This window comes from Nilaparvata lugens, chromosome 3, assembly GCF_014356525.2.
Source record: "Nilaparvata lugens isolate BPH chromosome 3, ASM1435652v1, whole genome shotgun sequence".
Lineage (NCBI taxonomy): Eukaryota > Metazoa > Arthropoda > Insecta > Hemiptera > Delphacidae > Nilaparvata > Nilaparvata lugens.
In genome coordinates this window covers 58,010,536-58,024,845 of record NC_052506.1, presented here as the reverse complement: position 1 = coordinate 58,024,845, position 14,310 = coordinate 58,010,536, and the positions used below count along the sequence as shown (strand labels likewise).

The window sequence follows — 14,310 nt, the reverse complement described above, 5'->3', positions numbered from 1 at the left end:
CTTGATCAATCTCTCAAACTAACCGAAATCCGATCAAATGATCGGCGATGCAGCATCAGTTATAGCATAGCATAGCATAGTGGTTTTGTCCACTTCCAATTAACTCTGCTTTTTTGTGCGATATATTGATAGGAGAGTGAGTCTGAAAGATTGATGAGTGAGCGACGTCGACCCTCTTTCAATCGGAAAGTGAAATATCTGACGTTGATTACAGAGAGCGTTTGAGCAAAACAAGGTCAGCATCAATTGGACATTAAGGGGAAGTTATCGTCATAAGTTGGATGTCGATGGGGCGAATTCATTTCCGGTAGGTCTCTGATCAGAACTGTGGGGTCCATTATTAGGGCGAACTGTACGAAAGGGTACCTACTCTCGTTTTTCAGCTTGGTATTATCTGGTCTGATCCGTGCGGGCTTATCCGCTGTAATTGCGCCACCGATCCATTGTACCTGGATTATCCTCTGTCCAATCCCTTCTGCTTCACTGCTCATTCACAAATCCGCTTTTTTGACATTTATTACAGTTAGATCACGTTTCTTGAATGAAGGCTAGACGATCAGATGAAGAAAACCCAAGATTTTCACTATGAAGTGAAATGAAATACGTAACAAGTCTATGATTTGATCAACCCTTTCCTCAAGCAAGCTTAACATCAATTTTCAGGCATAGTATCTCATTAATATTTTCTAAAATATTCAAGCTGACCGTATAAATTATATTAAAATGTTCGTTAAAGACGCTATATTGTATAGAAAGACACATAATATATCATATAATATCTACCTTCATATCGAATTATGATGAATATTACAATTTTTTTCAGCTTTTTACAAGTTGTCTAACTTCTATGGATATCGGACATTATCTTTCATCTACCGTTTCCATTATTCTTACATTTGGAAACATTATTTTTATTTTTGAATTTTCAATACTAAAGTTCTACTAATTTTCTTGTATTATTTCACTTCTTTAAGTGTAAAAATAAATAATAATACAATTCATTTCTTATTAACTCTGAGATAGGAATGTTTTGATCCAATTATTCCGATTTCCGAAAGCATCAATCACAATGAAAATTCACAGAGACAGAATATAATATTGAGATATTTGAGGAAGTGAATAGTATAAGTTTGATATATTCCTTTTAGAGGCAGTGAAGGCGAGTTGCGAGAGTTTGAAGTTAAGTGAAGAATGATATTAAGAGCAATATCGGTTGCAAATGCAAAGCTCAAAATGAAGAGGATAGAAGTTCAAATTAATAGATTATATTATTCTATGTTAATAGGTAATGCTCCTCCTCTTCTCCTTTTTGAAATGATTGACTTTTTAATTTCTACCTATATTAGCTCCAAACTACTCTTATGATATTATCACTAACAAATAATTTCCCAGTAGCCTACAGTGTCTACTATAATTTAGTATTCAACATATAAAAGTTTCCTTTGAAAGAGCCTTAGGTTTTTGAGTAGGGCTACTTACATAAACTATAAGCCGTGAAAGATGATATTTTTAAGAGCATTGAATCTTAAAAAAGGAATATTCATTTTCCATTTGTCAATATAAATTTTTCAAGCCTATCTACATTGATTTCAAACACGTTTTAACAAGAAATATACCTTGGTTACAAAAAGATGAGCATGTCATTTTATGCGCACTGCAAGACAACGTGAGCTGATGAGTGACGACATTCAGTGAGCACTGAGTCGAAAAAACTGATGATGAGGGAAGCAAGCAGTTGTCAAGAGAGTCAAGGGTGACAGTTCTGAGTTGTGAGCCAGGTGAGGTGAGGTGAATGATGTAGTGCGTGACGTCACGGGCGGCAGGTCAAAGGGTGACAGTAATTGTGCTGCTACTCGGCTGCTGAGAACTCACTAATTGTAATTGTAACATCTGAACGTTTATTTCCTTCCAAAAGGAACAGTCACGCAACATGAAGCCGTGCTCACCCCCCTCCACCTTCACTACCATCAGTTTCCCATCGATGCATTTACCCCCCTCCTCCAACCCCCACAAACATCCCTCCTCCCAATCAATTACGTTTGAAAAGGAAGGATGTCGCACGTCCAGTACGCCCAACCGTTCCACTACGGTTTCCGTCAATTTCAGAGAAATTCTGTTGCTAAATAAGCGCTTTCACACGAACTCACTGTCTGACAAGGCTTGACTGCACCTTCGGCAAAATTGGTCGCCGCGAGTAAAAGTGAGGTCCAGTTTCATGGACAGAGCATTAAGGCCAATAAGGCCAATAAAGCATTCAGAAAATATTAAACAGAAAATAATTGTTACATCGAATATCCAATAGAATAGAGAAAATATTTTAACAATAGGTTTTTAGATATTATTCTATAAAGAAAAGATACCAAATTCGTCTGCTATAATACAGTAGTTATGCGTTTCTATGGAGCTTGGAATCTAACAGTTATTCAACACTATTCCTGGAAACTCAAATTCAAGAACAATACTTCAGAAACAATATCATGTTGAGAGGTACTTTTTGATATGAAATGCAATAATTATTATGATGAGTGCTAGATTGAATATGGTGCAGTTACTTTATATTTTTCGATTAATTAGAAGCCTAAGTATCCTTGAATTTGATCTTGATAACCTTAGAAGCGATCGTTCCAACAAGCGTGTGAGTCTTTTCAGATGCTTCAAACATTATTCGGTATGACAGGTTGCGGTTCTAAAGGAAAATTCCAGCCCAATCTTGTAAGAACAAGTCTGAAATTCCTGGGCATTTTTTGTCAGTTTACATTACGGATCAGATTTTGTGTGAAGGGTATGAAAAAAGCAGGTCGTGTCTGTGATCGGAGGTGCAAAGTGTAGTGAGAGAGCAAGAGCTGAGCATGGTGTGTGGTCGGCTGCGGTGGCGCGCAAGGATGTGGTGGCGCGATGCGGCGACCGACGGATCGTCGCAGACGCAGACGACAGTCTCGACCGCGAGGTGATGGTGGAGGCGAAGGTGGCCAAGCCCAAGCCACCTGCAGACCAACACCATGATACCACACGACATTTGATGCTCTTCTCTGCTCATCCCTCATCTCACTTTCAAACTTCTTGTTTTGATTTAGTGGTGCAGCTCTCTGTTCTCACAGTCTCATCAACCGGTTACCTAGTACCAAAACCACAAACCGCACCTCACAGCTCACTTATTCTCCCATACAACTATTTTCGAGTAATACAGGAACCCGAAAACCATCAAAACAGCCTGTTGTAATTACATAAGCAAGCTGTCTTCCTGTTGGGCACTAGACGGTCATATGTGTGTGATCTATGCTTTCTTCACACAATTAACTAGTTTGACATTTATATTGAAAGTATGAAAAGCATCCAATGGAACTTCATCATCCTCTCATTCTATACCAATTATTGAGCTTACCAAGAAAATTATGGTTTGATGATTCAATAATTTGAATATAATACAATATAGTATGTGATGAATAATGTTCTAGTGAAGTTGTATTAGTTAACCAGAGATTTGGTAGACCTTGTTAAAAAAGTATACAGGATCCCTTTCTTCAAATTATAATATTTCTCTCCAATCTTATAGTTTATGAGGAAACATCATGTAACAATTTACACTGATTGAATTTGTTTTAGACTTTAATCAACTTCAATAAGAAAGAAAGATGTTATTTATTGAATTTTTCAAATGGTTTTCTCCCGATCTGACATCTTAACGAATTGTTTCAATTCCTACCAAAAATCTCATCATTATAGAATTAAAAATTTTACAGAACACATTTACAAAAACTAGATTCGTTTGAATCTGAAATCTTGAAGGGAGTTTCAATTATATTCTCCTGACATTCGGTGTACCTTGGAAAAGAGAAAAATCTGTTGGAGATTATTCTTGTTGGAATAAACTTGGAGTTTAGTTTCATATTTGCCTTGATGATGGTTAGGTGATTAGAAATCAATAATATTCATAGTTTGATAAATTTCCTGCTTTCTCCAATAACAATCTTCAAACTGAAATCCAATGAACGAGTCTCAGGTGTTGAGTCAACTTCCACTGCCATGCATCTGAATGACTTGTTCTTGATTTTTAGAAAGCAATATTTATCGTATTATAGTGATTTCCTGATGAGGCCAGCAAACGGCGTGAGGCAATTCCACACCAAGCTCGCGCCCTTGTAGGTAGCACAATGTTGATAATTTATATTTCGCGCCGGCTTACCAAATGAGACCAGGCCTGAGCTTGGAGGGAGTAGGCTACTTGCCGAGCGATCGGCAAGCCCGCCACTAAGGTAGGTAGAAAGCTCAGTGTGGCCTAGTCTCATTTGATACTTACTTTCCGTGTCCAAACAAGCAATCATTAGATACACAGGTCCCATGTGAAAAAAAACAATAATAATAAAAAAATATATAAACATTGGATCAAACATTATCATCATTAAATTACATATTTCCAAAAATTTGCAACCGATTGGGCTTTGTCATTTGCTTCAAAAAGATCCTCCTTTCTACATTGGACATCAAGCTGAGGGCACACAAGCAAGTGCTCCTGCTCCTGAATTGCTCCACACTCACAGAAGATGTCATCATGAGCAGGCAATAAACCCCATCTTCGCAGGTTTGTTTTGCTTTTTTTTATCACGGATGATGCCCACATGAACCTTTTGCTTGAGCATGAGTAATGGAAAGGGGTTGTCTCATTTGATAACCTGACTCATTTGAACACGCCAAAAAATCTTAATCAGGCTCCTACCTAATTTTAAGATACATTGAAAATGATCAGTATGACTTTGTGATGAATGCATCTATCTGACATTGAGGGATCTTGATTTGATTTTATTCTTCTCTAATTTTGAAGCTTTTAGCATTTCCAGAATGAACACATTTGTTATGTTTTCAATATAATCCTGTTAACAACAGTCGGCCGGTTAGTCTAGTGGTAAGGGGCGTTACAAACTTCTGTCTGCTAGCACCGCCTGGTTCGTGGGTTCGTATCCCGCCGTTGGCATGGACTTTGAGATGATGATCATCTCATCAATTCATCAATGCACTTTCCATTACCCACGCACAAGCAAAAGGTTCATGTGGGCATCATCCGCAATAAAAAAACAAAAACAAATCCTATTATTTTCATCATAGAACTGGTTCAAAAAGGCATGTTCATTCAGCGTTTCTAAATCCTAGCGAGTTTTCACTTCTCACTCAATATCCCATCCAACACACATTTTCTCTACATTCTCGAAAGCTACTTGCAAAGTTCCAATATTAATCAATCTGCTCTGCCCTGTTACGAACAGAGAGAGTGTTTTGGGAATTCTAATGAAGAGGGGTTGGGGGCCATGCGCCGGACCTTTGAAACAGGGGATCGATCCATTCTTGGCAAGCGGCACAGCATTCCTTTGTAGCACACCAAGTAAAACGGAGTGATAATGTAAACATGCATGGTTGTCGGACTAGGGTCTACTCATTCGAGGGCTAAGCCAATGAGAGGCGGCCTCGGGCGTCGCGACGCAGGCGCCGAAGCATCGACCGCGCGCCGCGTGGCGTCCCCCCGCCGTCGCCATGGTAACCGCTCATCGGTCGATAAGCTGGATTATTTGAACTTTCACAAGTGGGAGAGACAATCTTTTAGACTTTGACTTTCCACTCATCATAAACAAATCAAGACTCAAAGATTTCAGGAATTTCATTACATAATTCAATGATTAGAACTGAATTATTATTCTCAATATTCTGTTGATCTTTAATATCTTATTATTATTCAAATTCAATTCTTGCCAGATTCACATATTTTGCTATTCTAGATTCCTTTAATTCCATTCTACTACAGTATTTTAGGCGATGCTTTCGCCTTATATGATTTTCTAATTGTGAGTTGGTTTCCACTTCACATACTTATGATAATAGTTTTAACAAATATTCTGCCTGAGAATAGTAAGGGCAGTTGGCAATATTCACAGTTCAACATAAAACGTTTATATCGAGAATAAGTCGAAGCAGGTTTTGGCACCCGCTGGTTCATGCCTTCTTTTATGGGGGATCACATAACTACCAATCTGAACTCTATCTCAGTGGTAGGCAATAAATTACGAAAAAAACCATAGATGGAGTTATTGCGGTTCAGAGCACTAAACAGAGTGAAGTATGAAGGATGTTTGACTTCGTTTTGACTACAAGAAGAAAATTGATGATTTCTTCCAAGTCAATTGGATTCTTGATTAAATTGTAGTGAGAGAAACTCAAATTGTTATTCCTTCATTTTCCAACTAAACAATCAACTTCGGTCCATATCCATAGAACGGAAGATAGTTGAGCTGCTGTTGCAACAAACAATGTGTAGCTTCAAACATCAAGAACAAATCCATCATTAAATTTGAATTGCTATAATTAGCTCAAATTCCATCGAGTACATTGTAGTTGAACTGATGTAAAGTTCTAAGGTTTCGAATATAATTGAATTCATCAAACTTGAACTAATGGGATTTAATCAAACAACTATTTTACAGTAATGTATTACAAGTTATGACAATATTAAATTATTATAGGAAAATCACAATATTCACAGACTTATTATAATTAAGATATAATATAATCATCCATCATGACCTGATTTACACATTTTATAGATTGACAAAGAAAAGATTACTATTGACACTCGCATAACATAATTATTATATGTTGAACTTTTTCATTTATCCTATCAGCTTAAACATGATTAGACAAGACAGAGATGATACATTCAGAAGTTGAAGAGCTAGAATTCTCTTTTATTGAACATCAATGGAGGTTGATAGACATAGAAAACATTCTATGATGCTTCTATATATATATCTTTGGAGAAAAAATATCATCAATCCTAAAATTTCACAGGTGATTGAGAATTCCCTCCAACTAGAATCGAGATCGTTATGTAAGCATTTCAAACCATCTATTTGGTTTAAGTATACAAATATTACATATATTTTGCTGAAAATTCTTAGCTGTTCTGGAAAAAGAAGAATCGAAAAAGCAAAAAGTACTGAAGAAACTGCCTTGCCTGAAATCCAATGAATTATTCTATAACACATGAAACAAGTTGATATCAAATTATCGAAAAGATTTACAACGTAGATTTTTATGAAATATGAAGGATTCAGCGTTGTAAAATGAATTGGTTTCATCTTTCTATTATAGAATATAAATTATCAACTATTGATTTTATAGTTCTGTAGTTTCTAGCACTTCAAAATCAAATATCGACTTCACTTCAAAAACAGCCCGACTGGTTGTCAAAGTTGAATATAACTATAGTTATACCTGGCTACTCCTATTATATTACTTGCAGTTGTCAATCTATGTTCAAAAGCGTGATCAGTAATTTTCTTATGAAAAGTAAAAAATTAGTAGATTATTCCATTTTTATAAAACAAAATAGTGTCACAACTAATTAACATCTATGCTGGAGTGGAAATATTGTTATTTTCATTCTGGTTATTTCTCATTATCATTAGAAGAGAAGGACCTCTCATCGTACTTGAGAATCTTCTTATTTGGTATACGATAAAAATAATAGTATTAGGTAGGCCTATACGATGTAAATTATATCTACTATTCAAATCGAGTAACTCAGATGAATCAGAATTGTCAGAAAATCACGAACAAAGATCCTATTGCACAATTTGTCGTTCATTTAATTAGTATGATTGGATCGCAAGAGAAAATCTTCACAAGCTCAAAAATGCATTTTGAAGATTATCAGTCTATGGAAAGAATATTATAATGTCTACGGTCAAGAAATCAATGAATTTATTTCTCTTAAAACTTTTTATTTTATTGTTTTACTGCTAGAAAGTAAATTCTTGAAAACATTTTCCGTCAAATTCTGTAGGCTATCTTTCATCGTACCCTCACTCTTGCTTTCTGAATCCATTTGTGAATTCATAATGTATTGGAGTAAAAGTTTAGCCGATTATTAATAAGACACAAGATGATTCACTGACACATACCTAGTATTTTAATTTGAAAATCGAAATCACATAGACTCAGGATTCAAAACTATTCCATCCAATCATACATACAGTCACATTATAGTCATTAGGAAACATTCGATCTATCTACACAATTATTTACAGGAGAAGTTAAGAATTTAGTTGTGGTGTCCGTGGCTGAGATCATTCTTCTTTCGGCCCTGCAACAGGTAAATAGAAAAATATCATCTCTCTGTTGGTGACCATTCATCTATCAATACACAGATTGAGGTAGCAGTGTATGTTTTCCTTATCATCCTGTAAAAGATCTTCAACTTACTGCTAATCTAACAAAATCAGACGTAGCCTATTTACCAATAGCAACCAAAGCAATTGTTTTCCACTGTTATATATAAATTTTGAGCTTTGTACATTCATTCACCTATAAACCTGAGTATCTACAGAACCAAACAAGTGACGTTCAGATGGGCCTCTAGATGCGAGATTTGAAATGTTCTGAAGGAGAAAAATATACGTTTTCCATGGTTTTGTTTTACACACATTTTCCAAACAACTCAACCCAGACTTTCATACACCCAGGCTCCTCTCAATATCAAGGGAAACGTATTCAATGTATACTATATTCAAATGTAAAGGGTTTTCAGTATGTCTTAAATCTTTAGTTTTTGGAATAGGTTTCTTGTGTTTTCTCAAATTTTGGGTTTTTGGTGCGTTTTCCTACCTGACAAGACCACTTGCTATAGAAATGGCTAGACTTTCAGAGACTGCCACCTGCCAGCAATGTGAACAGTGACACTTGAATTCAGAAAGTACAAGTCAAAAAACTCTCTTCTACATTGTCTATATTTGTGTAACTTGTGTGCTTGAAGATCAGTGACACATAACATTTTCTCAATCGGGTAAGTAGTCATTATTATACAACTGATTGCTGCATGCCATGCGCAAAACATGTGTCTTATACCACCTAAAATAAAAAAAATAGAAAGAAAAATAAAAATCTCAGTACCCTTTTTACTTTCCTTGCCCTATTACCATAGGTAAGGAAAGTATTGCTTTCCAAAAAAATTAAGGTACCCCAATTTCTAAATTTCTATACGTTTCAAGGTCCCCTGAATCCAAAAAAGTGGTTTTTGGGTATTGGTATGTGTGTGTGTATGAGTGTATGTGCGTCTGTGTAGACGATATCTCATCTCCCAATAAACGGAATGACTTGAAATTTGGAACTTAAGGTCCAAAGGTCTATAAGGATCCGACACGAACAATTTCGATCAAATGCAATTCAAGATGGCGGCTGAAATATCGAAAATGTTGTCAAAAACAGGGGTTTTCGCGATTTACTCGAAAACGGCTCCAACGATTTTGATCAAATTCATACCTAGGAAAGTAATTGATAAGCTCTATCAACTGCCACAAGTCTCATATCTGTAAAAATTTCAGGATCTCCGCCTCATTTATGCAAAGTTTGATTTTAGATTCTCAATTATTAGGCTTCAGATACAATTAAAACAAAAAAAATCCAAGTGGAAAAGATTGAGCATAAAAATCTCTACAATTAATGTTCAGTAGCATTTTCACCTAAAATTGAAAATAAGCTCGAAATTAGAGAAAATAAGATTATTCAATAATTGCAAACTGTTGATTCTATTAAATCATTCACTATAAAGAGATAGCAGACTTCGTGTGTCTGCAGCGCTATTGTCCTGTCACCAGCTGGCTTAGATATTAGAAAAGTAGACTTGTGATGCGCGGGAACACTAGCGTCAGTTGATCAATTTTCATAACGGCAAGGAAAGTTGAGTGCACCTCACCAGATTTTTGAATTATTTAATCACAACATGTTCCAACATTGATGCCATTTTCAAGTGAAATGAAGTAAATAAATAAATACTGCTGGAAATGTATTTATTTTATAAAAATAATTTATATTAATAAATATTTTTTAAAAATGTACAGTCTTAGCTCATCTTCTTCTCTCTCTATATCTATAAAAGGCTAAGCCCCGACAGACTGAAATCACACCACAGCCCAAACTACTGAGCCTAAAAACTTGAAATTTTGCAAAATTTTTTATGGTAGCCTGAAAACATCCACTAAGAAAGGATTTTCAGAAATTTGCCCCCCTGAGGGAGCTGGGGCCCCCCAAAAATTTTGTACTTTTTAACCGCTCATTGCACAGCAAAGTCATGAGGAACTTTTTTGTTCAGCTACGAAAAAAAATTAGATTTATGCAGAAAAATTTCGATCAGGAGCACAGGGGGGTTCAGGAAAGGGAATTTTTCGAAAATTTTGATGTAAAATCACACTACATCTCAAACTTATTGTTCTACAGACTTAAAAATTTGCACACATATTCTTCAAACATGCTAGACGCGCACTAAGAACGGATTCTGAGATATTTTGTCTCTAAGGGTTTTAAAGGATGAAAAAGGATCATATTAAGTAAGCTTATGAACATTGTAAGGTGAACGCCATATGGAACTGAGATAATTTATTGATTGACATGAGATATCTAACATAATATGGTTCAATCATTGGAAATAACAAAATCATATGATAGAAATTCAAAAAAGAACATCTGTTCTATTATTGCTTTCTACCTGATTCCACTCAACCTCAATAATATTGTTCTGATAATTATGTTATTATAATATTATTATTATTGATATAATAATAGTATTGTTTTGATAATTGATTATTATTATTAATATAATAATAGTATTGTTTTGGTAATCAATGTTTAGGAAAACCATAGTTTTGAACTTTGTTTTCCTGATGCAATGTATAGGCCTACACGTGGCATGGATTATTAATTTTTCAGCTAGAACAGTTTTTTGAGACTGCTAAATAAACGTCTACAGTTTTTCATATCGGCAATATGAAAACGCATGCAGTTAATATGTCTTTAAAGTTTAAATAAAGGTGTTGATATTCACATGAATTAATTATTCTCTACCATTTTCATTTAATTACAATTTCTATGATTGAATGATTGATTGAATATGAATGATTGACTCACTGTACAGTCAGTAGAAAATTTTAATATTGAAATGAGGGGTATTTTGGCAAGCTGAAAAAAAAAATAAGATCCTATGCACCTTTTCGATATTTCCTCAAATGAAAAATGAGTTTTGTGAGTTGTCAAAACTCCCTCTGAAAGGAAAACTATTCAACTTATCCTATCTTTTAGTAAAATAACAATGATTTCTGCGTTGAATAACATGTTTCTTGCCAACAAGAATCGAACTCTTTGTGAATTTAGATATGTCCTACACTTTAGATTTATATAATTCTATTAATTAAATTCATGGAAATTTTTTCAGTCAGTTTATGAAATTGATTATCAATAAAGAAGACAAATGATTATATTTGTACCTACAGAATTAGTTGAATGAATTGTCAATGTACTGAGTTCCAGGTCAACAATATTTTAATATTGGTATTTAACCATTCATTATTCTTTTTAGAAGTTATTTCATTTGAATTAGAAAATATTTATAAGCTCCTATCAATCTATCATTCACTAGCAGAAACCCGTGCTTCGCAAGGATCCATTTTAAAAGTTGACAAACTGAAAACTTGACGTAAAGTAATTTTGAAGAATTGAAAATAGGCCTATAACCATCCTTGGTTAATTAAGAATCTATATGCAAAATTTCAAGTGAATTAGTCCAGTAGTTCAGACGTGATGATGCGTCAAACATAATTTTCCTATTCCGTACAGTGTATAAGCCAAATCTTTATTTCATCATAGATATGGTTAACGACTGCAAGAGATAGGAGTGTGGAACAGAATAATTGTGAAACTATGATAGCGCCAGAAGTGTCTCAAACACAATAGTAGGTTACTGCATGAAATTTTTGAAAATGATTTGGAAAAGAAATGTGAAAACAACAGAACTGAAAGTTGTCAACCTTATCATTCTACCTCCATTCAGAGATACTATTGTTTGAGCCGAATGTAAATCTATAAACATAAAATGAATGTCTGTTTGTATGTTTGTTTGTTCCCTATAGACTTGAAAACTACTTGGCATGAAACTTTGGGAATATGTTGTGTGAATATTGGGGATGGTTGCTGAAGAGAAATTTTAATAGGGGGAATGATAATAATTATTTATTAATCCATTTTACAGACCTATTGTATGTTTTCGAAATTGTCGACAGAGCGGCTACCGAAGAACATAAAGATGATCATGATTCAAGATGATATTGTGATAATATGATTGAGCATCTGAAGTTACCAGCTGTATAATAAACACGTCACCCTGTGATAAATTGTGTACTGGTATTAAAACGGTAGTTTGGAGTTGAAGTTAGTGTAGTTGATTGGTACCAGCTGTAGATAATCGTTCCTTAAGACGACCTTAAGGACGACCTTAATCGTTCCTTAGAAGACCTATAAAAATAATAATTATCACTCCCCTATCATTGAAAAACTGGGAAAAAAATATTCAACTCATGAAAGAGAGTTGTTCATTGCATCCATTAATTACTAAAGAATGGAAGAATAATTTAAAAATTTTTGAATTTAGCTTAGCTTATATTCATCCTAAAATGGAAGATGGAAAGAATATGGAATTCTGTGTGATTCATCGTACATCGCATATTTCCTGGACCATCTATTGACAATCAACAATTATTTACCTATATCAGTTGCGATTCGACTATCAGAGAGGAAGGTTATCGGTAGCTCTGGCTCTGTAAACAACTTTAGTTACTATGAAAACATTGAATTCATTTCTGAAACACTTATTTGAGCTATCTATTTTTTCTTTTTTTCTTAATTCAACACTTTACTGATAGATATTACTACCAATTGATTGAGTAGAATATGTTTTCGGAATAATGAATGCTACATGACTAAGCACATAGGAAGTCCGTATTGAGATGTAAATGAAAATATTGATTGTCAGATGAATTTCATGATTCACCAAATAAAGTCAAGTGTGACATGAGATACATTGACTTTTTCGCGGTACGAAGTTCGCCGGGTAGGCTAGTAAAATCATATGAATACACTAACATATGATCAAAATAAGAATCTTCCAGCAGTATTCATTTATTTACTTCATTTCATTTGAAAATGGCATCAATGTTGAAACATGTTGTGATTAAATAATTCAAAAAGGGTAGCCTACTGAGATTTTTATTTTTCTTTCTATTTTTATTACAAGTAGTCCTATACAGAAAAGAGATATACACCTATAATAAATTATAGTATCATGGAATTCTAGAATTTGTCAATAATTCAAAACATTGAATATTATATATTGTAATATATTCTTACTCTACATAATATCTTAATGGGCGTTGAATTTGTCTTGAGTAAATACCCGATTTGGGAACGGTTTTAATCAATAACATCGATGTCAGTACCAATTCCAATAATAATGTAGGGGTGGTAAAAACTTGAGATAAGAGAAAGGTTGCTTGAGTGTTGGGAATAATATTGCATGCAACTGATGTGCCTCGATGCAACTCGATAGATGGCCGAGCTCAACTATGATTCGTATTTTAGCTATTGTACCACTTGTGTGCAAACCCGGCCATTGATAAATTAAAGAATTTAGCTGATCATAGCATAGCTGAGTTCCGTAACGTTTGCACATCAGTTGCACACAGTATCTTTCCCAACTCTCAAGCAGCCTTTATTATTATTGGGAATAGTACTGACATCAATGTATCAATGTTATCGACTGGAACTGTGTGGAAACACCAACCGTGTGAAAAACACGTGTATTCCGTACAGTGTGAAGGATTCAGCTGTTTTGTCAACAGTTTCCAGATCAATACAGAACAAGCCTGTGATCGAGTGTTGGAAAAATAACTTCTGTACTGTATTTCCAAAATCCTGTTATTATTACCTTCATGTTACTATTGGAAATTCTACTGACAATAGTGGCAGATGACAATAATTATTACTCCTCATCCCTTCAATCATGAATGCTTATCGTGAGACTGTTATTATGAGATAGAATTTTTGTTTCAAACGGAGACGACATTTTTCACATCGCTTCAACCAATATGGTATCATTTCCCATGCAATGTATTGGAAAATAATATTCATTTTTATGTTATAATAATATTAAAAATAAAATATTGATAAAATAATATTTTATCGATAGAAATAAAAACTCATTTCGTGCTTTCTTCACCCGGCAATTTCTGAATCTGACTGTCGAAGCAGTCCCTCCCGTCAACAGGAACTGTTGTATACTGTATAAAACATAATAGTCGAATCCATTATTTGCTATTGAACAGCAATAATCATTATCTATGTAAACGATGAATCTACCGTGTAAATTTGATTATTTTTTGTAACTATGACTAAAAATACATTATATGTATTTGTTGTTAGCGATTTTGATGTTGACAATCCATT

The 14,310-nt window shown here is 34.5% G+C and overlaps 1 protein-coding gene across 2 annotated transcripts in view; it reads right to left on the bottom strand.

Annotated features, from left to right (window-relative positions):
* Positions 1-6,429: 6,429 nt before the first annotated feature.
* Positions 6,430-14,310, bottom strand: part of LOC111061068 (protein big brother) — a 50,304-nt gene continuing 42,423 nt past the window's right edge. For both annotated transcript variants that reach the window (XM_039424139.1, XM_039424140.1), the window contains one exon: positions 6,430-8,128. In XM_039424139.1, coding sequence (XP_039280073.1) covers positions 8,087-8,128 — 42 coding nt within the window. In that variant the 3' untranslated portion in view covers positions 6,430-8,086. The remainder of the gene's footprint in view (positions 8,129-14,310) is intronic.